We start from the raw sequence: 23,927 nt of genomic DNA, 5'->3' as shown, positions 1-23,927 counted from the left end.
AAATCAGGTTCGGACAATTCGGGCAGGTCCTATGGTCCAGCCATACTCTCTCTCTATTACTTTCACTTCAATACGTCTTACGTCTTCTGTGGAATCACTTCCGCTTAGCTGAAGAGAAAAAGGATGCCAGTCAGGAGGCGAGGCCTCCTTTTATACGGTGTGATGCGCGCGCATTCAGGTAGGCCCGCCCTGGGCCGGCTACGTCTATAGAAGTCTCAGTGGGAGAATGCACGCGGGATAAGGTAGTACCCATAGAGTCCAGTAGAGGGCGGAGCCTGTGAGAGATATAACACAAATACCCAATGGGACTTCCAGCTGTAGTTGTTTTTTGTTGGAGACTTGATATTAGGGGAATGAGATGACGTGTGGAAATTGTGTTTTGCTCATTAAAACCTGACTTATAAATAGACCTGGCACTTTCTATCTTTAAATGAGGTGAGAAAAGATTAAATTAGATGTTAAATTCCAAGACAAGACGGAATGGGAAAAAATAACATATAAAGTATTGCTTTATACACATTGCTTGGGCTCAGCCTCACTGCATCACAACACATTCACCTCCAGACATACTCAGCAGGATCCTTAAAATCATTCATATATTAAAATACATTTATTTTAAAAGCAATTATTCATAATAGAACGATAATTATCAACACATTGATACAAACCATAATTTTGTATTGCACATTAGTTGAACACGTTGCTCCAGAACAATGCATTTTCAACTGTTAAACAATATTGAAAGGCCATGTACATTGATTTAAACTAAACAAATATATCATATGCAGTGCATTAAGTCCCTCTATGCTGCATTCACATTTTAGTTCAGCCACCGCTACACGCACCGTACTGTAAAAATAGCCTGAAAGATATTTAATGAGCAAAGGTGAAGGTGCACTGTTAGAGTAAATGTGATTGAGGTCATTTATTCCATAATGGCAGGACATATGTGTCTCCAGGTCCCAAAGGGTCTCCTCTTGTCAAGGTGTCTAATGAGCTCTCCTCAGCAGAGCCCACTCTCTATGGTACTAGGGTCTCTCTGTTCCTCAAGTATGGGTTATTCAGGAAGACTATTGAACCTAATCTTTTATGTGAAAACCCTTCAAATGTAAGATGGCAATAGAAGCGAGGCCAGTTAAGGGACTTTGGCTCCTACTTTTAGTTTTATAATTAACTTAAGAAACAGAACAAAAACAAGAAGAAGAAGTAGAAGTTGGGCTGTTTGTTTTATGCATATAAACCCCCTAGCCGGCGGTGTACTCAGATCAAAATCCAAACTGGCATGGTCTCAATGGCCATATGGCAGAGCAGCGACTAATAGAAAAATAGCCAATGGACTCTGATCACTGCCATGTGTGCATGGTTGCAGGTCCCGATGTCACACGTGCAGTTGTAGTTTTGCCACATGGCCTCGGGGGCCTGTTAGCAAATTATGTATGTTAGTTCCACATTGAGTACATGGACCAACAACTTGATGATTTTACATTCATCCCAATAATCAATAATGAAAAGACCATAGCTCAATATGATGTCTCTTCCTGAAAATAAATCCTAAACTCATGCTTTTAAAACATTAAGCTACTTCATTTTCAGGTTGCTACTGTATCTCAGAGATTTATGATGCCTATGTGTGCCTGATAAACAATAACCAATGAGGGTGTGTCTGTGTGTCAGTGTGTTTTCAAGTGGATGTGAACAGAGCACGTGTCTGGAGAACTGAAGGAGACGTCAGCAGCTCAGCGGGATGGTTTCAACGTTGCTTTCATGTGCTCGACAGTATGTTTATCTTTGAGTATAATCTGGATCACGCAGCCTGTTGCAGGGTCTGTTGTCTGCTTTCATACTCATCCACCTCAGGTGATAAGGATTTACAGGTGCTACTACTATGACTACCTGCTCTAAATGCTACAGAGATACCTTTGAACATTTGGTTGAAAAACACTGTGTTGTCATCCAGCCTCAGTGGCTATACTAGTAGGGGCCACTATTACATTACATTACATTACATTGCATTTAGCTGATGCTTTTATCCAAAGCGACTTACAATAAGTGCATTCGACCAAGAAGATACAAACTTGAAGAAAACAGAATCATATAAGTACATCAGGTTTCATAGAGCCATCATGGATCATTTATAGTTTGAAACACTATGTACAATTGCCAGAACATGCAATTATCTAACATGGCGTATAGTACAAGCTGTCTACAAGCATATTCACACAAACAATTACAGAGATACTCAATTACAAAGTGAAGAAACATTTCCAACAATACTCAAGGTAGTTTTCCCATTTTTGAAGACAGACAGTTTCTCTTTAGTCAGTACCATGATTAGGGTAAATTATGGTAAACTGTGAGCATAATATGAAGGCAGCAGGATCAGCAGCAACACTCTTGGGAACACCAGCACAAGATGTTTCAAGAAGTGTAATACGAGACCTGATCATTGAATCTGCATGATGGCTACACAATATTCATCACACAGCATTGCCATGGAAAGAAGGCAAGGAGGTTAATCAGTTAGCCCTGCTTCATATCATATCAGAATTAATTATTAACAATGGAATGATTAAGAAGTCCTTGGCTGGAAAAAACGACTTAGTCCATTACAGACTGCCCTGGACAAACGCTGTTTCTCAGAAATGATCTGAACTCCAATGAAAATGCACTCATAAGTAAAGCTCTTGTGTTTTAAATTAATGCAATTTATAGAATGTCACATCACTGAGAGTTCTGAAAAATACCAAGATGAAGAAATGAAACGCTGCCCACCACCACCAAAGACTAGTATATGGCTCACTTGGGAATATTTGGACTCCCCTGCAATGAGGATGTCAGTGAGTTAAAGGAAACATCTGTATTCTGCTTGTGTTATATAATATAATGACATTTAACATCTTGTACATTTCCAATATTGTTTAAAATAGCCGTGAATAAATTATCTCTCTAAATAAACTGAAAGAAGAACATGACCCAGTTTCCAGTTTAATTCCTAAATGTTCAGCACATGGTCATTCTATATTTAACATATAACAAAGGCCTCAGCTAAACAAGATGAACATTGACCTGAAAACAACGGATCAAGCTGTGTCTTTATATTTTCTGAATTCCTTATGATACTTTTGGTCTGACTATACTGTTCACTGTGAAGCAATATACATTTCTTGTCAAAAAACATTTTGGTCTTGTTGGGAAAATAATGTATATTACCTTTTTACAGTCATTTTTAACAGTTTGTAGTTTTTGCATATTGCATAAGTCTGTGCACTAGTGTGTGTGTGTGTGTGTGTGTGTGTGTGTGTGTGTGTGTGTGTGTGTGTGTGTGCACTTGTGTGTGTGTGTGTGTGTGTGTGTGTGTGTGTGTGTGTGTGTGTGTGTGTGTGTGTGCACTAGTGTGTTTGTGTTGTGTGTGTGTGTGTGTGTGTGTGTGTGTGTGTGTGTGTGTGTGTGTGTGTGTGTGTGTGTGTGTGTGTGTGTGTGTGAGGATTGGCTGCGCATCACAGCCTTTTCGTGGGAAAGCACATGCAAGTACAGACCATCATGAACATCAATGTACAGCAAACATTGAAATCAGAATACTTCACACACATGTTCAATGTTGTGATGAAGGCAAGAGAGGCCAAAACATTTTGTGTAATAAAATCATGCCCACATGGTCTAATATAAAGAGATATAAGGAGAGAGGAAACGTTTAAAGTAAAAACTTGAGATCTAGTTTTAGATCTTTGTATTTTAAAGGGTAAGATTTTGATCACAGTAGTACATTTATGCATTAAAGAAGGGAAGAAATGACTACAATTTACAGGAGAGAAGCAACACTAACAAGAAGCTATAACAAAAATGGAAAAAAAATGAAGCCCAAGCTGTTAATGGAACACTGAGTGTATCTTTTTAAAATGAGATATTTTTCTATGCCATGCCACCCACCACCAACTCATCTACACTCCAACAGGATTAGATGTTTTGTCCAACGCTGATGCAGATTAGTATCATGTTTTCATGCAAAGATGTGCGGCTTTCTATTCGGTTCAATCAAACTCTTCCTCTCCCTAAAGAGAACGGCAAAAACCACATTGTCCCTTCATATTACTGATAGGTTAAAAGAGATCTGATTGTGCAGTCTGGGGAGGTGGGTGTCCTAAGCAGGAGCTGGTCACAGTTTCCTTTTTTGTCTAAATAATGGAAAAAGGGATCTATCTGTGCTACCTGCAAACACCTGCTGTGTGTGTGGCTCAGCTGTTCGGAGGTACAAAAGGGGAAAAAGTCAGCTGGAAACAGGAGTCAGCAAGGTGTAAAAATGTGCACTTAAACAGTGCATGCACACACACAGGTCAGGAGGGAGAACAGCTTGTCCAGTGTGTGTGTGTGTGTGTGTGTGTGTGTGTGTGTGTGTGTGTGTGTGTGTGTGTGTGTGTGTGTGTGTGTGTGTGTGTGTGTGTGCGTGCGTGCGTGCATGCGTGCGTGCGTGCGTGCGTGTGTGTGTGTGTGTTTAAACAAGCCAGATTTAGCTGTTATCTCAGACTAACCTTTTCCACCACACGTTCTTCTTTCAGTCCAGGCCGTGTTAAGCGCCTAGGCCCTAGGATAATGTTTAGCTTTTACTGCGATGGCCTCTGCACTTAAATCTTATGTTAGTTAGCCTAGTTTATGCAAGACAGCACTTTTCTCTGTGGTTCGTGTTGTGCTTTATTCCACATGCTCTTAAGAGAAGAGAGTGTTAAGGACAAAGGGGATGTCACTTTCTCTTGTATTTTCTTTCTCTCTATTGCAGAAATAATCATTACGAGGGTCTGCATCCTGTCCGAGTTTGATACACAATTATTTGCCGAATAATGAGACAGGGAGTGAGAACAATTTGTCCTGATTGATCTGGATAAACAGTTTATTGTGAAGATGAAGAAAAAGGTTTGTTTATCAGACTTGTCTTTAACCTTGACAGACACATGCAAGCACTCACACAGATACAGTATACAGCACATTTATAATCCTTATGTTCTGATTTTATTGGAATAGAAGGCTCATGTTTAAGGATATAAATCCTTAAGCATGCTGTTGCAGCTTAGATTAACAGCACATTTCAATATTTTGAACATAAAGGGAAAACATGGTGCACGTAACATTTGTAATTAGAAATGTGCATACGACTACTACATGTCCTTTTTCATTAAACAGTTAAATGTGCTATGCAGCTTTTATGGGTCGCTGGGTCCAACAATAACAAAGACACGTATTGGAGGGCAGGTGTGTCCTTGTCACCAGCTGTACCGAGGGACTGCATGTCTTGGATATCCGCCCCCCCCCCCCCCCCCTCCCAGCTGCTGAAACTCTGTGTTCAGGGCAGTCTGCTTCTTGCATGTGTTCCAGCGACTGCACCATCCTACTTAGATCTTGTTAATGTTAATAACGAGACAAAATGTTGTGTTCTTGCTCGTTTCATTTACTTGAACAGAAAGCAAATATTTACAAAGTGTGACAAGTTGAGTACAAAATAGAATCAGTGAAATCTAAAACTTACCCTAGATGACAAGAGCACTGCATTATTTTCTCTTTTTCTGACATATGGTCGGTGCATTACGAAAAAAAATATTCGTAATGTGCTTGTCCAACATAGAAAGTTGTTTCAATCTTAATATTCAAATTTCCCCTCATTATTACTCTGAAGACAGAATCCAAGATTAATCCAATGTCCAAAAAATATCCTAGCAATGACAAATTTGTATGCATTTCTACAAATAGTGCAGGAATATTACCATCTTGTCAGATCCAAATTATTATACAATGATGATTTAAATGCTCATGTAATCTGAAGATTAAAACACATTCTATGGTTGGGAATGACATTGCATGTAATTTGGATACTTAAAACAAGATCTCTTTGCATGTATAGTGCATAATTCAAGATAATTATGTACACAGGTTCTTAATTATTATGGTACATCTTGTATATATACAGAACATTTTTAATTTGTCACACACATTCATTAAGGGATGAAGATGAAAGACTGATTGTGTTTTTTACATGAGTTACATGAACGTGAGTGTACGGGCAAACACAATTCAGATCTAATTAAACAAAGTGTGCTTGTGATTAGCTATAGTGGCACCTTGTATAGCAGTTAGTCATCAGCCGGTCTCTGAAATACTTTACATATCATATTAGATTAATACCAAGTTATAAACACATTTGCAAAGAGCTACTCAATACAACAATTTATTTTTAGAAAAAGGTCTTGTTGATAGAGGCATGAGAAATCAAAATGCTACTATGTGTTTATCTAGAGGTGATGGACAAACTAACTATTTGTATTTGTATTTAAGGGAAAACAGCTACACAAATTCAACTCTGCTGCAGAACTTCTCTAACAATGACAGGACTCTCTTGTTCCAGGTTGTGGAGTTAAAAGCAAGTCACCATGGATGTCCTTTTCTACTAAGCAGCGTACAGACCGTCCCTGGACACTCAGGTCAGAGCAAGAAACTGTTATAACTGTGGGTGCTAAGCTACAGAGATAACTAGAGTAATATGCAGTACAGTGCGTGTTGATATATTCTGCATGGTTGACTTTGAGTAGAGTAGGCACACAAAGTTGCCTGCTATAACCTGTCCAAGATTAATACAAAAATACAAATTGTTTCATCAAGCTTGCAATGAGTTTAATTTATGGATTTTAGTTTAATGAAGCGGTAGTTGGTGTTCTTGTGATTATATATTCTATTTTTCACCACGTCACCAAATAACAAAGTATCAAAGACTCTGCTCTTCTTTGATATTGAAAGGCTCCAAGCTCCAAATTTAATTTAAAATAAAAGCGAGACCCTGCTAGTTTTGATGAAGATAGCCACACTAGGCACATTTAAGTAACATCAACAACAACAAAATCTCAGTCACTGTAACACAGAAAGGCTGAAAGAAACCCCTGCCACCTCCTCTCCACCTTGATTGCATAACAGATGTCATTAAACCATTACATTGATGAGCAGTGTGGAGAGTGACTTTAAGAGGCCAATTATATGCCTTATACTGTATAATTAAACTGCTGTCCATTTATGTTTTAGATACTCTACACTCTTAACCATACGATCCATATAATGATGCATAGTACATGTGAACGTGTCAACAGGGTGGCCACACTTAGCGCAGTCAGGGAACACTGAGTTATTCAACATTTCCCATCTGCCTTTCACCACCTGCCTGCCTGTCGTGGACTGTTTCCATTTTGCTTGCAAAAAAAGAGGCGAGGGTTGTGTTATTTTTCGCTGAACATAGGGTTGGAAAAAGTTTTAAAAGTAGGAAATGGAAATGGAATTGAGGTTCAGTGCAATATTCTCTTTTACTAAAAAAGAAAATACATTATATACACCATACAGTATACATTACAACATATTATAGAGGTTTAGCAAAGAGATGGATATAACTATAGATTACGCAAAGTAATAGTAGCTGATAATTGTTGCTGCCTGCTGTACAGTGCTACTGAGATCGTTCAGCATTCAAGACACTGTATTTTGTACCTGTGCTCCCACAGACTGTTGACTTCAGGAAGTTTGATGAATGAATACAATTGCTATTTCTAAAGTCATTGAACACCTCACATATTTGAACAATTAGGAAAATACAGTGTCCAATACAACCTCAAAGGTATGCACCACCAAGTTCAAACAGTGACTATGTTGTACATGAGGTCAGTACTCCACAAAGCCAAATAAAGTTTGACTTCTCTCCGTAGTCTTTGTCTGTTTGTGCTCTATGTGTCTCTCTTGTCAAGAAACCTTTTCACACAGTACATTCCCACAAAACAGGTTCTGGGTCTTCTCCTGTAATTGCTTTTTTTCTGCATTCTTGCTGCATTTTGTTGTTGTTGCCTGTTCCCTAAGACGTTTAAAATGTGCAGGGGTCATGATGACTTCGGAAACTAAAATAGTTGATCAATTGAACCCTGTAAATGTTCCTTTTTTATTTTCAAAGCTGTTTTATACTCGAAAAACAGAGTGCAGGGAGATACAGTACATTTTGTACTTAGTAAGGCTTAAGAAGACAGGTTCCCTGGGGTCAGAGAAACATTGGGTGCACAAGGTTTTCACTCGGGGCAGTTGATCATTATCAGGCTTCATAAACATGCTTAGCTAAATTAAGATATGATGGATATTCTTAACGCACAAGCTGCCATGACGCAGGGCAGGCTGGGGATGGCTGGTGGGTTCAGGGGGGAGCTCAGGTTGGCGAGTGCATCCAGGTTCAGTATTTGCATGTGCATGAGTTCGTACAGATCCTTATGTGCATCTGTACATGTGCTATGTACATTGTCTGAATATGTTTGCACCACCTGTTCATCTTGGCGTCCATTCTCACATTTCAGAACATCCTCCATAAGGTTCATCACGGGAGGAGTGATGGGTTCAGGCCCTCTAATGAACACAATGCTGCTACGACCATTATACACAATTAGCTTGGTGCAGTCGCTAGGTTGGCCAGTATTGACCCAGTATTGACCCAGTCTGTAATTTAGTCAGCTCTCTGCGTGCTCCTGCTGTTGGTAATGACTGGCCGGAGAGTTCCAAGGAGGTGGTCACACACAGATTGGAGGGCATGGCCTTGTGTCCCCTTGACTTGTCACATGGTGTCTGAGAGCTACACACATTACCGCCTGCCACATTTAGCTACATGAGTGGAAATTCTATTCTGGTCCTTTTCACGTGGAATTTTTAACTTTCCAAACCGCTATTAAGTAATGTATTCATATTGTCACTGCAATCCCTCTCTCTTTAAATATATGTGTGCTGTCCACATCAAGTTGTCCTTTAATTAATCAGCATACTGAACAAAATAGTTTCCAGCAGAAGGGTAGAGAGACAGGCAAGGACGACTTTGTCCTGTTATCTTTAAGCTCATGCCTTAGTCTAACAACGTATTTGGGGTAAATTACCAGTATGAAACTAGCAGCGTTTCACAAGTTTCCCGCACCAAACTAAATGAAATCCTCTCATTACATTCACTTATCTAATCAGCCATTTTTCCTGGAGATATTTTCTCCAGGAAAAATTAAATGTTGAAAGTTCTCTTTTATAATTTGAGTGTTTTTATGTGCAATCAAAACCATTAAGATGTTTTAGCTGAACTCACCCTGACAGACAGACTTTTTCACGGAAACAGCATGTGATTTTTAGACTCCGTGACCTGTTTCTGAAAATGTCTTTTGTACTGAGTCAACTTTGGACAAATTAATAAAGAAAAAATCTGATTATTTTCCACAACAGAAAATTCCGACACATTTTCAAATGAGACACAGGACACAATGTCCTGGCACTCCACCCAGCCCTCTTAGTGATCGATCTCTGCTTGTCTGTCTTAATTCACTGTACATTTTGAAATCAAGGTTGCAACAGCGGAATGACTTCAGTTAACAACAATCATTTTAATTTGGAATAAAAAAACATTATCTGGTGGGTCATAGAGGACAGGGTATAATCACAAACTCTTCCTCCTGATTCGTTCAAAATAAATGCTAGTTTGTTTCCGTATGTTTCAGGGTTACACCTGTACTGTACTTTCTGACATTTCTCACCTGGCGATCATCCATCTCTCTGCACAGCTGTTCTTAGTTAAGTCATGAGCTCCTTACTATAAATAGCAGAATATTCTCTTTCCTCTCAAGACTGTAAACGTAGCCAGAAAAGGCGGGCCCTTTTTGTTCCAGTACAGCATGTCATCTCACCGTCCTTCGCAGTGACATCAAACACTTCCTTATTCTTGTGTTTTTTAATGTGCGTCACATCCTTTGAGAACATTGACATTATCAAAATGTTATACTTACACAGCCCAGCACAGGTAGTAATTAAGGTTTGGCTTTAGGCAAAAATATATTTGCAGTTTGCTGTGTGAACTGTACCTTACCAAAACACAATACATATACTCTGTTGCCCATAAAGTTAATTTGTTTTTGCTTTTTAGAATAGAAGACCGAGGATAAGGCATCTGAAGGTTGCTCCAACTGAAGGAAGCTTTTAGGACCTCTTGCATGAAGCTGAAGTGGAGCACATGGTTTAATGGCAGATTATAAGAATAGGTGATCAGGGGAAACAGAAGATATTTCGGTGCAGCTGGTGACATTCAATCCTAGCCATTATTTACTCTGTGTTCTTAGAATTATGGCAACTACTAAAAATGAGATTTTATTTCCACCAACGGAAATAACTTTGTTCACACAAAACATTTCAACCAGGGGGACGTAGAGTAGGTCACACAAAATGAATGAACATGTAATGATTTATTGAATGACATTTGGCAGAAACCCAGTGCCTGTATGAGACAAAATGTAATAAGAAAGCAATGGTCTTTCACTGTCGGTGGTACAAAGGCAAGTACAAAGCTGAAGAGTCGGGCTGTGAACAGCAGGAGAAGAGCTTCTCTCGCTGTGGACTAATGAGAGCTCAGGGTCTTCCTGTTAGCATCATCACTACCAGCCGCCACTGACAGTCTTTAAGAGTGAAAATGTTATGTGTGATGCTGTATTTCTTGAGAAAATAATATGTTTTGCTCTAAACTTGAGTTTACAGCAGCTCCCTATTCAATAAACAATTATAATTAACTTTCATATTCTGTGTAAAATGATATTACTAATAAATGTAATAATTTTTACCTTTATTTTACCCACTACACAATTAAATGTGCTACTTCTAAGCTAAATGAAAGGTATTAAAATGCTTTAAAATGAAACATTGAAATAAAATATTATTTGGATCAGTAAACATGCTAGATAAAAGGGTTACACATAGAATGATAACGTTCTCTTTTTTATATGATCTTAGATTTTAGAACTCTACCCGTGATCCATATTCCATATCAGCCAATGAAGAAAATATCTTTAAATGAAGAAAGCACAAAAGCATTTGCTACCAGATGCACAGGACTAACGTACTTACTGGTTTATACATTATGATTTTGATATGGATCTTCCATTCCAGTTATCTTGTAAGATGAATTTGTTAACATTTTAACTGTTAAGCTTTCACAATCCATAAGTATTTTATATTTCTGGTGCGGTTTTTCAAGCTGTTTTCATGTTGCAAAACATTAACAGATTGGTAATTTAAATAAAATAAGAATAAAGAGACATTAATCAATTAAGTGTCTACCATAAATTGATGTTTCAATCTATCAAAAGTTCAGATACTTCCTAAATATAATAGTCAATTACATTTTATCTTTAAATCAATGGGGTGTGTTTTTGTGTTCCTAATCATATACAGAATGTCTGTGGTTTCTTATCCATGGGATTTAGCTTCCTGTTTACATGTCTGTTCACTACAAAAGAGGACAACACTTGACGCACGCACACACACACACTTCATTAGGAGGGCTAGGATGTGTCCAACTTGAAGCCCACCAGTGCAGCGAGCATGCCTGTGCATAATGCCTGTGTAATTATTTGAAAAGAACATGTATATGTGCCTTATTAGCTGAACAGTAGGAATGTCTGTGCCGGCCACTGAGCGCAAAACATCCCATCAAGTAGTTGTATTGGCGTCACACTGAGTCAGAACGGGCGCTGTTTACACACCGTAGATGTAAACAAAAACTGAGGAAATGGGCAATACTGTCCATGTGTGTGCATAATGATTTACTGTGGCTCATCTTGTGTTATGAAATCTTGTTTTGCAGCACCCAAAGAGATATTCTGTCATACAGGGATCAAATGTGAATCTCTGAAACTCTTCATATGACTTTAAAATGGATACATTGAGGCGGATTTAAGTGGTTTTAATCACAAAAAGGTGTTCAGTAAACTGTGATGATTTGTGATGCCTCCCTGACGCACAACCAGTGGCGGCTGGTGAAAAATATTTTTGGTGGGGCTATGGAAATGGTGACCAAACCATACTAGGGCGGTCCGGGGGGATCCTCCCCCGGAAGAATTTTTGAGAAATGACCCCTTAATGACCCCCTTTGAGCATCAGATCTGACGACGCTGATTGGCTGAAATTATGTTTCGGCGGCATAGTTTACAGATAGCAACAGTCAGCTTGTTGGCTGCCGCTGCTCTGCCTGAGGGCTCCTTTCTTACCGCCCGGACGAGAGAGGGTAATGATACGCTGCGGCCAGGCAGGAAACATGTGACTTATCAGTAACTTTAGACATCGTAAAACAATTTTAAACAAGATTTTATTGTAGATTATACATTTTACTGATACCAACTATATAATATTTACCTTGTTCATTAAAAATAAAATAATATTTTTTAAATATATTTTTTTATTTATTTTTTATTTTTAATGACAATCAAACATGTGGGAAGAGGGGGGGCGGCGCCCCTAGCGCCCCTATGGGCCGGCCGCCACTGCGCACAACCTTTAGAAAACGGCTGTCAGCTGGTGCAGCCTTAGAGGGAGTGTTTTGTGGGTGTGAATTAGGTGTCATTTCAGTAGGTTCAAACCATGTTGGCTGAAATTTGAATTCCTCCAGAGATTTCTTGAGACTACATTTAACTAAAAAATACTTGAGTCTTCAAACACAGTTTAAGAGCACAGCTCAGGTATATATCCGGAGTTCATGTAATATATATTTAGGGGTTGAGAAGAGGTGTTGGTGGGAGAAAATTCAACTACCTAGAGCAGGGGTGTCAAACTCAAATACACAGTGGGCCAAAATAAAAAAATGGGTACTAGTCGAGGGCCGGACTGGTTCAATGTTTATTGCAAAACTTATTGAAATGAACTTATTGCACATATTAAACCTGGAACTAACAAAGCTTAAATTATTGCCTATAAAAACAACATTAAACATTAAATAATCAGTTGCATTAATTTCTTATGGCTCTATCTGCAGCTTTTCCAGAGTCATTTCTTATGATTACATTTTTTCACAGGCCAACAACAGCTTCAACAAAACAATTTCCCTCAAAGAAAAAAACAAACATGCCCTGTTGTCTCAAGATAAAAAGTGCAGAAGGAAACATCCATTGAAACTCAGTTTGCTGCTCTGTGATGCTAGTTCAAGCCAGATACTTGGCATCGCATCTTGGGTGCAAGTTCATCAATGTTTGGGGTCAGGCTCTGAGCTGAGGAAATCATCAGGGTTGAGTGAAGGTGCAATATACCGGCGGGCCAGATCTAATAGTAATTAAAAATTATCCTGCGGGCCGAAATTAAATCCACCAAGGGCCTGATTTGGCACCCGGGCCTTGAGTTTGACACATGTGACCTAGAGGGTGGTAATTCATATTTGATATTAAATGTTTGTGTATGTGTGAGGTGGAATTAAATATATAAATCCTTGCCAAAGACTAGCTACCTCTCTCACCCCCTCCCTCTCTTTTTATTTTTCTGTGCGAAGCTATTAGTGTTACCTAAACAGTGCTGCAAAGGTCAGCAGCTCACTGACGTCTATGGTTAAGCATTTATAAGATCACTCAGTGGTAGTCACATTTACCAACTACACTGCGCTGTGAAGTATTACAGGTTTGAATAGACCATTACCTCTGATTCAAGTCTGCAGAATGCTTCATGGAAACAGTAAAGCACCTTGGGCCAATTTTCCAAAAAGTGCCCTTCACTAAGCTCCTTTGTCCACAGATTCACAACGAGACAAATTATATTTTGACATGAATAACAGGCTGGAGATATAAAATGAATCTGTGTTTCTGAAGTTGTTCTATTTGATGCTTTGTCAGTTATCTACACCACTTCCACAGATATGGCTAGAAAATGTAGGCCTTAGCTGGTCTGTTTTTAACAAAGAGACAACTTGGTGTACTTGCTGGGAGTAACAATTGAATTCTAATGGTTTCTTGTGTATTTGATAAACTAATATTGCAGACTCCTGGCTGTAGCTTCATATCTATTGTACAGACATGAGAGTGTAATCAAATCTCCATCTAATTGATCTAGCATATTACCTTAAATGTCAAACTTCTCTTTTAAGGTTGACATGCTGTAGCTCAATAGGATTTTTCTCTGTGTTGGATGCTGATGACAGTGTTGGGGAAAAGCCTGTCCTGCTGTTTCTTTCAAGAGGCCAGCATGTATATTGATCTGAATGACCTCCCTCCAACTTCGTGAAGTGAGTTCAGGTCCACCGCTCCGTTTTATCTGACGTGTTTTTCTGTGCATTCACTGCTCTTCAAATCAATTAACAAAATAACCACCTGTTTAGAAGAATCGCAGGTCAGGCAGGTCATACAAAGAGAAGAACCCTCTGAACTACCTTCTGTCCAGTGAATGTGAGGTTATCCATTTATGACAAATCATTTCTGATAACTCAGTGGTTGGAAAATCTGAAAGTACACTGCTGATAGTTCATACAACCTGTTCTGTCCTCAGAGTTTCACCGCCTTCATCTCTCTAAAAGATAATTACATTAACAGTTCAGACATGATCATTTTCTCCGCCTATTTTCCTGAAGATGAAATGAGTGCACAGCGTACAAACAGATCAGGAAAATGAAATACTAAAAAGTGTTGCACTACTTGTGCATGGCTGCCTTACATACAGAGTTACAGTATGTTTTGCTTCACATGTTGTACATGCAGGGAGTACAACATGAGGTTGCATGTCACTGATAATAACACAGATGACAGATTGCTGATTTATCAACATATACAGGTGGTGTGCAAACCAAAGCTAAACTCAGAGCAGAGCTTTGATTGGCTCTGAAACATGAAGCCTTTGTGTTGGAAACCGCCAGCCCATACTTCATTCAACAGTTTCTCTGCACTATGGCCCGGCCTGACACGCAACAGCCCCTAGTCTCACGCCATGAAAACACAGAAAAGACACCTCCCCTCCCCCAAAAACACAAGATCAGACGGCCCGGAAGAGTGAATAAATGAAGTTTGATCTCTCCGCAGTAGGGATTCCGCACAAAGAAAAAAGATTTATTAAGCATATTATCCAATAATGGTTATAAAAATGATTTAACTTCGAAAAATAATCTTTTCTCGAAGGTTCCAAAAATCACTAGACACAGGCCAGGTATCTCATCAATGCATAAATGGTCCAAAGATGACTAAGTTGCATCTTGGTTTTCCGATTAAGAACACTGCACATTGCATGTAACTTTAATGTTCTCAGGGAGCACAAACCTACCTTAAGGCAGCACAAACGTCTTAGTTCCTCATTTTGAATAATGGTTTTGAGAAAAAGCCACCGTAAGCATTACCTCTGCATCTGATGTAATGTGTCTGGAACCACACCTGTGCTGAATCAAGGGAAGACTATATTTGATTTTTGCAAATGCACCTGGAAAAATTGTGGGATGGATCAGCTACTTTGGAGCCACTATTAAAAATAAAAATGTTTAAAAATAAATCTGCATCTACAGTAGGTATAAACCTGCATTACAGCTCACAAACTGATACATGGTATTGTCTCTCTGACATGTTGGGCCATCAAAAGGCAAAATGTCATCGAATTGTCTGCAGAAGAGCTCAATGAAATAAAAACAAATATTTAACTATTTGAACTTGTCTCAATATGTTGTGTATACAAATGTATGAATCATGTGAACCAATAGTGTATGAACAATAAAATGAAAGTATATATGATAGCTGGTATACATTTTGGGATTATAGACTTTTTGCTGTCTCACAGTCAAATAATCTGTTCATGTGTTTTAAAAAATATTCTGGAAAACGAGTGAACCCAGACAACATACTTGGCCTTGCTGTACACATTGCTGAAAAAACAATGACATATAGGTCCACATTACATCTGTGACTTGAGCCGAAAAGAACCCCAGAAGTCCAACTATGCACATCAATATGGATCATCTCTACGTTTTCTCCTCCAGCCCATCAAACACAATCACACCTAATATGCACATAGGCAAACACGATTACAAACACTCTCGTAAATTAGACTTCTCACTATATGATTAAGCGTCAAGCATGTATACCCGCACGGGGCTGTTCATGTGTGATACACTATCATAAGGAACAGGGGTTGATGCCACAATAATAACAACTCTACCATATTTGTAATCACGTTTCTAACATGTGAATGTCACTGCTGTTTGTGAAATTGGTCAGTCGTTGTTTTTCTTTGGCTGTTTTTGTTTTAAGGTGAACCCCAAACACTATAAAATAATCTTTGCATCTCAGTTTGCTTCTCCAGTCTGCCACAGCTGAGCCTTTGGCCTTAATGGCATTTTTCACAGTCAAAAGAAAAGGGCACAATCCATGGTCTTATTTAATATTATTCCTTTAACAAGATTGGTTACTTCCCAATAAAACATGGCTTAGTGTCTATACTGGTTCAATCACTTCACCAGATACAAAAAAAACATGATTTCCTTCAGCTGTGATACACTGGGTCCTCAATGTCTTTTCCAGACTTGTCTGTCCTCTTTACTAATTGATGAAGGCAAACACGGCGAGAAGGAAATGAGGCTAATATGTATGATTGGCCGTGGCCTGAGTGTGCGGCAGCTGGTGTGGTTACTCTACTTGAGGGCCGCGTTGCCAGGACATTGCATGCAAAGGTCCAACAGAACAAGCTGCAAAGAGGCTGGGACACAAAAACATGTCAACACTACAGACAGGAGTCAGGATGCAAACAGACAAATGGGTTGTACCTAAAAAAGACACAAACTGTATTGTATGTTTATGTGTTCTGGTTTGCAGGTGAACACCCAGACTAGTGTGTTTGTGATTTTATGCTATTTTCAAAAGTATTAATTGAATAACCTCTCAGGGGCATATCATACAGAGTTGCTTTACTAGTACTGCTTTGTAGAGATAAATAAAGATGTGTTCCCTGTGGGTGAGACATGATATTCCCTCCTTTGTGTATTTGTGCAGGTAGTGTTATGGCAGTGCCTCACTGAACAAGCCTCATGTCCACATGTTCTGTGAAAAGCATCGCTGGGAACATACCGGCTTAATTACTGAGCAATAGTGAAGGGTGAAGCGCTGGTTCCCTCCGACCTGGTTACACAAACCTGTCGCTCAAGCATGGAACAAGCAGGCTTAAGTATACCTCTCTGATTTCATCCTCAATGCCTCACAGAGGGACATAAAGGTCATTATTGTTGGCACGTTTTAGGTTTCAAAATCAAGGTGAATACCAAGACTTATTAATACACGTCTTTCTTAGAACAGTTGTTGACATTGTATGAAATATTAGAAAGGGAGTAATTAATTATTTTAATGGAAACCTTCTAAACTGTGCTGCTTTCTTTTACATAATCCAGTGATACTGCAAGATTGTAAACTCAGCTAATCTTGATGATAGCAATAGCAACTGCTGTCAAAATGGTCATTAAACAAGAAAATATAGATAACATTGATTGGGAAAAATATCCAGGGAATAATATTTCATAATTTATGATCATAATAGCTATTCCCAAATAGTCAATAATTGTGTGGTTTTGATGAATGATAAAAAGTTACAGAAATAATAAATGAAGAAGACCAGATTGTTTAGAATAAATATTACAGATACTGCATTAGTAAAACATGAGTCACACACTTTCCATTTAGGAGTTGTGTTCCCTCTCTACACTGATTTGCAGGTGAGAAGATAAGTAAAAGGTGATAAGTAGTTAAGGTGGCAAAGTCGATGAGCACAGTTTGACTCAGAAACAGCGGGCTCTATCTTTAGGCCGGTGGTGGGATACTTTGATTAACACTTACGAGAAAGTCAATACCAATGGGATTCGATGCCTTCCAGGCAACAGTCCATCCAGCAGTTCCTCCATCTCATTGTGACGTTTAAACATTGCTGCTTGCATTTAGGATGATCTGATTGTGTTCTTTATGTAGTTTTTTTTTTAAATAAATAATTTCATGCCATTTTATTTATCTTAATTGGACATTGTTTTCAATCTTATCACATGTGAAAGTTGTTATAGGCTGATTGGTTTGTATGGTATTTTTTTAATGGTTTATTTGTTTAACTGTTTTTAATACTATTTTATTGCCAATCATTCTAAAATAAATATTACTAACATTTCATGTTTGACCATGAAATCAAGGAAAATGTAATTAACTTGCACATTGTAAACTATAAAACTTTAACTGACCCAGTGACAGTGAAATGGTAACAGTATAACCTTATTTACTTTATTTAGTTATCTGCTTAGCGCCTTTCGTTGAAGCAAATAAAATAGATAAACATTTAAAACCTGAGTAAATTTAATAATAATAACAATAATAATAGCATATTTTAGTAACATCTCAATGTGCATTTGTAGTGAGGCTGCTACAATATCATAAATGAACTTTCAGTTATGCGATTTTAAGGCTGCTTAATGTCCTGTACTTATGTGGGGACACTAAAAAGAAAGGGCGTTTAGGGACATGCACAATGTAAATGTGAGATAAGCCATGTGTCCAATGAATAAATACGCATTGGTTCAATATAATGCACTTTAAAGAAAAGTTTGAATACAGTTACATTTTAAAAATATCAATTCACATTATTGCCATTGCTTATGCACTTAGTTTGTGATAATTAACATGAAAATGCTCAAAGTTTTAACAAGCTATCATTCCCTTTTTCTGATAATAAGGGGGCTGACGCACAAAAACTGCCACAGTAACATTATGATATCGGCTCTTGTTCCATCTCCCCAAGCTGGAGCATGACGCATGACGCATGAGGGAGGCGCGGCCAATTTCCCCCATATATCCCCAGCCTTCTCTCCTCAGGCTTCAGAGACACAGCGAGGTTAGAACCTCTCCCATCACCGAAAGGACTTATAAACCATCACTTTCTACACCGTCAACCTCCGGGTGCATCTGCTGTAAGCATGATTAAGAAAATGTCAACCTCCGAGAATGAGTTCGACATCCCGGCCAAGAACTGCCACAGGATGGTGATTATGGGCTCCAATAAAGTTGGGAAGACATCCATCATCTCTCGGTTTCTGAACGAGAGAGTTGACGACCAGTACACACCAACTATTGAGGACTTTCATAGGAAACTCTACAGCATCAGGGGAGACGTTTACCAGCTGGACATTTTGGACACATCTGGAAATCATCCCTTCCCTGCAATGAGGAGGCTATCAATTCTTACCGGTGAGTTGAGCACTGAAACTTTAAGCCAATAACCTGTTGCTGTTTGCAAAGTTAATTTGCTGCTATTAAAATGTTACACAATTATTGTATATTGAACATTTCTTCTTATTTGTTTTTCCAGGTGATGTGTTCATCTTGGTGTTCAGTCTGGACAACAGAGAATCCTTCCAGGAGGTGCAGCGTCTGAAGCGACAGATATATGAAACCAAGTCCTGCCTGCGAAACAAAACCAAGGAGAACGTAGACGTCCCGGTGATGATCTGCGGCAACAAGTGTGACAAAGACTGTTACCGTGTAGTGCAGGAGGAGGAGATCGAGCAGCTGGTCGGTGGAGACGAGCACTGCGCTTACTTTGAAATCTCAGCAAAGAAGAACACCAACGTAGACCAAATGTTTCAGACTCTCTTTAGCATTGCCAAACTGCCAACCGAAATGAGCCCCGGTCGCCACTGCAAAGTTTCCGTGCAGTTCTGCGAAGTTCTTCACAAAAAGTCCCTAAGAAACAAGAAGTGCAAAGATGGGAACGCATATGGGATTGTGGAGCCGTTTGCGCGGAGACCCAGCGTGCAGAGTGACTTGATGTACATAAAGGAGAAAGCCATAGGTAGCCAGACCAAAGAGAAAGGCTGCATCATATGCTGACACTTTATTTGTGTGCGCAAAAGACTTTATTAGACTTTCCAGAGCTGAAGCGGAGCCGTTCAACAGGTCACATGACATGAACCCAAATACTGTAGACTCCAGCGCCCGAGTCGAGAGACGTGATCCAAACTGTGATGAGACACACGGGGAAGGTGCCTCCTGTCCCCTATGTAGTGATGCAGTAGATGCTAGGAAAATGTTGTAAAATCTGCTCACATTAGCTTGCCAAAAAGGCACTTGAGAAAAAAACCGTTTACATTTTGCTATATTCATTTTTTTTTTTTTACTTGGGATATACTTGAATTTTTGTTGCATTGAGAACAAATCCAAATGTGTATTTATTATGTCTATGTCAACTTTTGGATAAAAGAGAAAATAAAATCACTTGTTACTTTCATAGTTTGTCTTCCTCTTCTCTTTACTTTCGAGCAAAGCACAATGAAGTTACACAAAACACTCCACAGTGCCAAACGTATGGGATAAATATATAAAGAATATATCTAAAGTCGCCCCATAGCTCCTCCTTTCCATTCAAGATTAATGTAACATACTGACCTGAGGGTCCAGAAACACACTCACCTAACAGTTTAGAGCACTTTCAATGGGACTTTTCAGCCATGAGCCACCAGCTATTCATTTTGGATAAGCATGAAACTGAATGATTTGATTTAGAATGCCTACCCCCCTTCATGTCTGAACACAACATAGTGAATAATTGCTTTTTGTACTGATAGAAGTTTGTGCCAATAATGGACTTAATTAATGATGAAGGCCACAGGCTCGAATTAATGTGTGCAAGCAGTATGCTGATTAAAATACTTTAGACCAATACTCCTTATTCAATTCAATTTATTAGAAAAAAATAAACATCTTCAATATAATAACATAAGGAAATGATAAACTGTAAAACTACATTTAATATAAACACAACACAACTAAGTTTGCATTCTAGCAACGCAAACAAATGTCAAAAGAAGACATTGTATGTCGTTCAAGGCATCTTTCAAAGTGATGCAACTGAAGGAAGAAAATCCTTTCTCATTTAAACGTCCATCCTGTATTCTTGAATCCCACATCTGCTCCATATGTGAGAATGACCTCGACTGTCTGTGAGTGTCCTTCAGTCAGTGCAGTATTCCAGTCCTCTGTTTCAGGATGCTTTTGGTACGTCAAACATGCACAGACCTTTGTATTTCTGCAGCAGCTGGTTCTTGGTGCGGACCTGCTCCCGCAGTGTGGCCAGCTGCTGCTGCTGCTCCAGAGGACTGCTGTCCACCCCGGGCATGGTGGAGATCTGATCCCGAGCCTCCTGGATCTTCACCTTCAGCTTGGCCAGTTCTTGGTGAACATCCGGGCTGTCCTTGTCCATGCTTAAACCGATTGAGGGGAGAAAGGGAATATGTTATTTCCATGTTGACATGTTATTTTCAGAGGTGGGAGAAGTACTCAGATCTTGTACTTGAGTAAAGGTAGAAGTACCAGGGTGTAGGACTACTCTGAACAAGAAACAGTTCAGCATTGCAAATGTTACTCAAGTTAAAGTACAAAAGTATTGCCATCAAAATATACCTAAAGTACCAAAAGTAAAAAGTACTCATTATGCAGATTGGCCCATTTCATGATAATATATATGATATGTTTTGATTATAATTATTGATGCATTCATGTGTTATCAAAGCTGGTAAAGGTGCAGCTAGTTTGAATGATTTTGTATACTGCAGGGTAGACTCCAGTTGGAACTTGAGTCTGATTTAAGAGTTGATTATATATCACATTATTAATCAAAATCTGCTAAGTAACTAAAGGTATTTAATAAATGTAATGGAGTAAAAGCACACGATTTACCTCTGAATTGTAGTGGGGTAGAAGTACAAAGAAGCACAACATTGAAATACTCAAGTAAAGTACAAGTATCTCAAAATTGTACTTAAGTACAGTACTTGAGTAAATGTACTTAATTACTTTACACCACTGGTTGTTTTGGACGTTTACCTTTTCTTCTCAGCCTATCAGTAGAAGCTAACTTAGCTTTGGCTAACAAGTCAACAAGCTTATCAACCCCACCATAACAACTTTACGACAAGTAATTAGGTTTCCACCGGGCGGCGGTTGAACATGTAACACATGATAATCTGCCAGTAACCTTACCATTTGATAATATCATGAACTAAAGGCAACAAAGAGCAATCCTCGCTCTCTTTCTCTTCTCTTTGTTGAGGAGCCGCCATCACGCTCCCTGCTCTGCGGCGCGGATTGTGTACGTCATGCGTCGTATGATGACGTAACGCCATACAAAATATACAGACTATGCTCTTCATACATACATGCTCATAACAAACACTACTGTTAGAATAATGTCACAATAATAACTGTTTCAAAGTGTGTTGACAAAAAGTATCTAGCCTACTTATTCTTATGAGAAAATCGTTTAGCATGAAAGTGATTTCAAGCAGAAAATCAATGAGAAGAAACTGTTCTTGAATGCTTTGCAATATATACAAAAGATTATCTTTTACAGTGACACTAATTTAAATGTGTATTCTTACTACTTTTCTAATTCAGTTCAATTGCTTTAGCTAATATAATTAATACTTAAATGTCTTGAAGAAATAAAGACATGCAGTCAGATTGCCAACCCAAAACAAAGGTTTTATTTGGCAATAAATGTTTTCCCATCATCTGATTCAAATAAGCTTCTTGGAAAGAGACCTTCACCAACTGTCTTTATGAGTATCCTATAAAGAGTAGCCAGTCAGCTGCTGATCATTAATCATTCCACATTTAATTTAACAAACAATGCGTCCTTGTCATGAATATGAGGGGTCATTTGGTCATCCTGTGTATCTTGAAAAGTTTATCCAAAACAAATGAACAAGTTGAATCATTCAGTACAAATTGAATGACTGCATGTGCTTAATTTTACTCAGAACTAGCTCTGTCACATCTAAATTATTACCAAAGCACTAGTTCATACCCATCAGTGTCTATTTCAGCATCTGGATTTCCTAGAAAGCAGTGGCTCAGTTCCAATGAAGCTTGATAGTCTACTGGCCTTTAGTGCACTTCTTTTGTACCGTAACTGCCTTATAGTTGTTTTTATTGCTGCAAAGGAGACATGCAAGCTTTGAACCAACAGTGTAGTTACTGTTAAAATAAATAAATTAAGCATTGCAGGAGAAATGACATGACTGTTGACAAGATAAACAGTACATTTCATGTCATAAGATTCTGGTGTGGTTGTTTAATAATGTTAATCTTTTAATCATAAAACAGCTAAACTATTTTCATGTAAATGTGGCATTCATTGAGCTTACAACAGGCTTCATGAGCGCCGGAATAAAACTAAACACACATATCAATGACTCTATACTTTTACACAACCTTTTTATTAGATTTAGACCTCATTAAATGGTTTTAATCCAACTAAAACACCTAAAAGACACTTCAACTCCTTCTCTGTCTACTGAAATAAGTCCTTACATCAATCTCATGTTTTGCCCCATTTATGTCTTCACTATCATTATCATCCTTTATACTCCAGCTGCACCTTCATGCATCATCAAGTTTTGTCAGCAATAAGGTTTATAGCAATTTATCAAACTGCGCTGCAAGATCCCAGCTAAACAGTATGTGAATCATTCATTCAGTTAAAAATAAATGTAGCCTTTAGCTGTGTTGTTCATTATTCTTACATACCTTGGACACTTGGAAAATAAATTAAAAGTAATTGAAAATGATTTTTTGAATAATACCCAGTGAAACCATGGAAATAGATAATAGTGAGCATGCTGTTGTCTGTGCCGGGAGCATCTACCAATATGCTGAGGGCCTGTCCCTGAAACCTCTCCAACTGTCTAAGAAAGGAACATGTGTTATTTATCCATTCAATCAATGTTTAAGTATTCTGTTTGGAGAGCTAATTACTGAATCTTGAAATGTAAAGACACACTGGCCAGTTTTGTCAGTCAATACAAATTCAAGATTCAAGATTCAAAGGTTTATTGTCATAACCTATACACAACTACGGTGTAATTATGTTATATAGGAAAACCTTAGATTGCAAGTTCCCCAACAGTGCAATTATAAGACATAAACAATACATATAAAAAATAACAACCACAACAATGCAAATCTGTAGTGAGTTTATTTAAATATATTATTCACAATAAAATATATCATTGTTTTGTCTATATTAACATTATTTATATTTATTTCCTGTTAACACCACCAACCAATTTGAATATACACACAACTACACACATACTGTAC

At 38.4% G+C, this 23,927-nt stretch overlaps 2 protein-coding genes across 2 annotated transcripts; one reads left to right on the top strand and one right to left on the bottom strand.

Moving 5' to 3' along the window:
* The first annotated feature begins 18,674 nt into the window (after window positions 1-18,674).
* On the top strand, window positions 18,675-19,961 carry LOC117493193 (dexamethasone-induced Ras-related protein 1-like). Its single transcript, XM_034143628.1, has 2 exons — window positions 18,675-19,016; window positions 19,138-19,961. The coding sequence occupies exons 1-2, from the start codon at window positions 18,746-18,748 to the stop codon at window positions 19,656-19,658; spliced, it is 792 nt and encodes a 263-aa protein (XP_033999519.1). The 5' UTR covers window positions 18,675-18,745; the 3' UTR covers window positions 19,659-19,961.
* Window positions 19,962-20,489: 528 nt separating this feature from the next.
* Window positions 20,490-21,949, bottom strand: med9 (mediator complex subunit 9). The gene is made up of 2 exons (XM_034143420.1): window positions 21,807-21,949; window positions 20,490-21,028 (listed from the first exon to the last, which is right to left on the bottom strand). Exons 1-2 carry the CDS (start codon window positions 21,947-21,949, stop codon window positions 20,809-20,811), a joined length of 363 nt encoding a protein of 120 aa, XP_033999311.1. The 3' UTR covers window positions 20,490-20,808.
* Window positions 21,950-23,927: the final 1,978 nt, after the last annotated feature.

This window comes from Trematomus bernacchii, unplaced genomic scaffold (genome assembly GCF_902827165.1).
Source record: "Trematomus bernacchii unplaced genomic scaffold, fTreBer1.1, whole genome shotgun sequence".
Classification (NCBI taxonomy): domain Eukaryota; kingdom Metazoa; phylum Chordata; class Actinopteri; order Perciformes; family Nototheniidae; genus Trematomus; species Trematomus bernacchii.
This window is presented reverse-complemented; position numbering and strand designations above follow the sequence as displayed.

What these genes read in the sequence shown, in the direction of transcription:
- med9 (XM_034143420.1), bottom strand. Translation starts at nt 21,949, where the DNA reads ATGGCGTTACGTCATCATACGACGCATGACGTACACAATCCGCGCCGC. An exon ending in GTTCATGATATTATCAAATG is followed by an intron (nt 21,029 to 21,806) that starts GTAAGGTTACTG and finishes AATCGGTTTAAG; the next exon opens with CATGGACAAGGACAGCCCGG.
- LOC117493193 (XM_034143628.1), top strand. Translation starts at nt 18,746, where the DNA reads ATGATTAAGAAAATGTCAACCTCCGAGAATGAGTTCGACATCCCGGCC. An exon ending in GAGGCTATCAATTCTTACCG is followed by an intron (nt 19,017 to 19,137) that starts GTGAGTTGAGCA and finishes TTGTTTTTCCAG; the next exon opens with GTGATGTGTTCATCTTGGTG.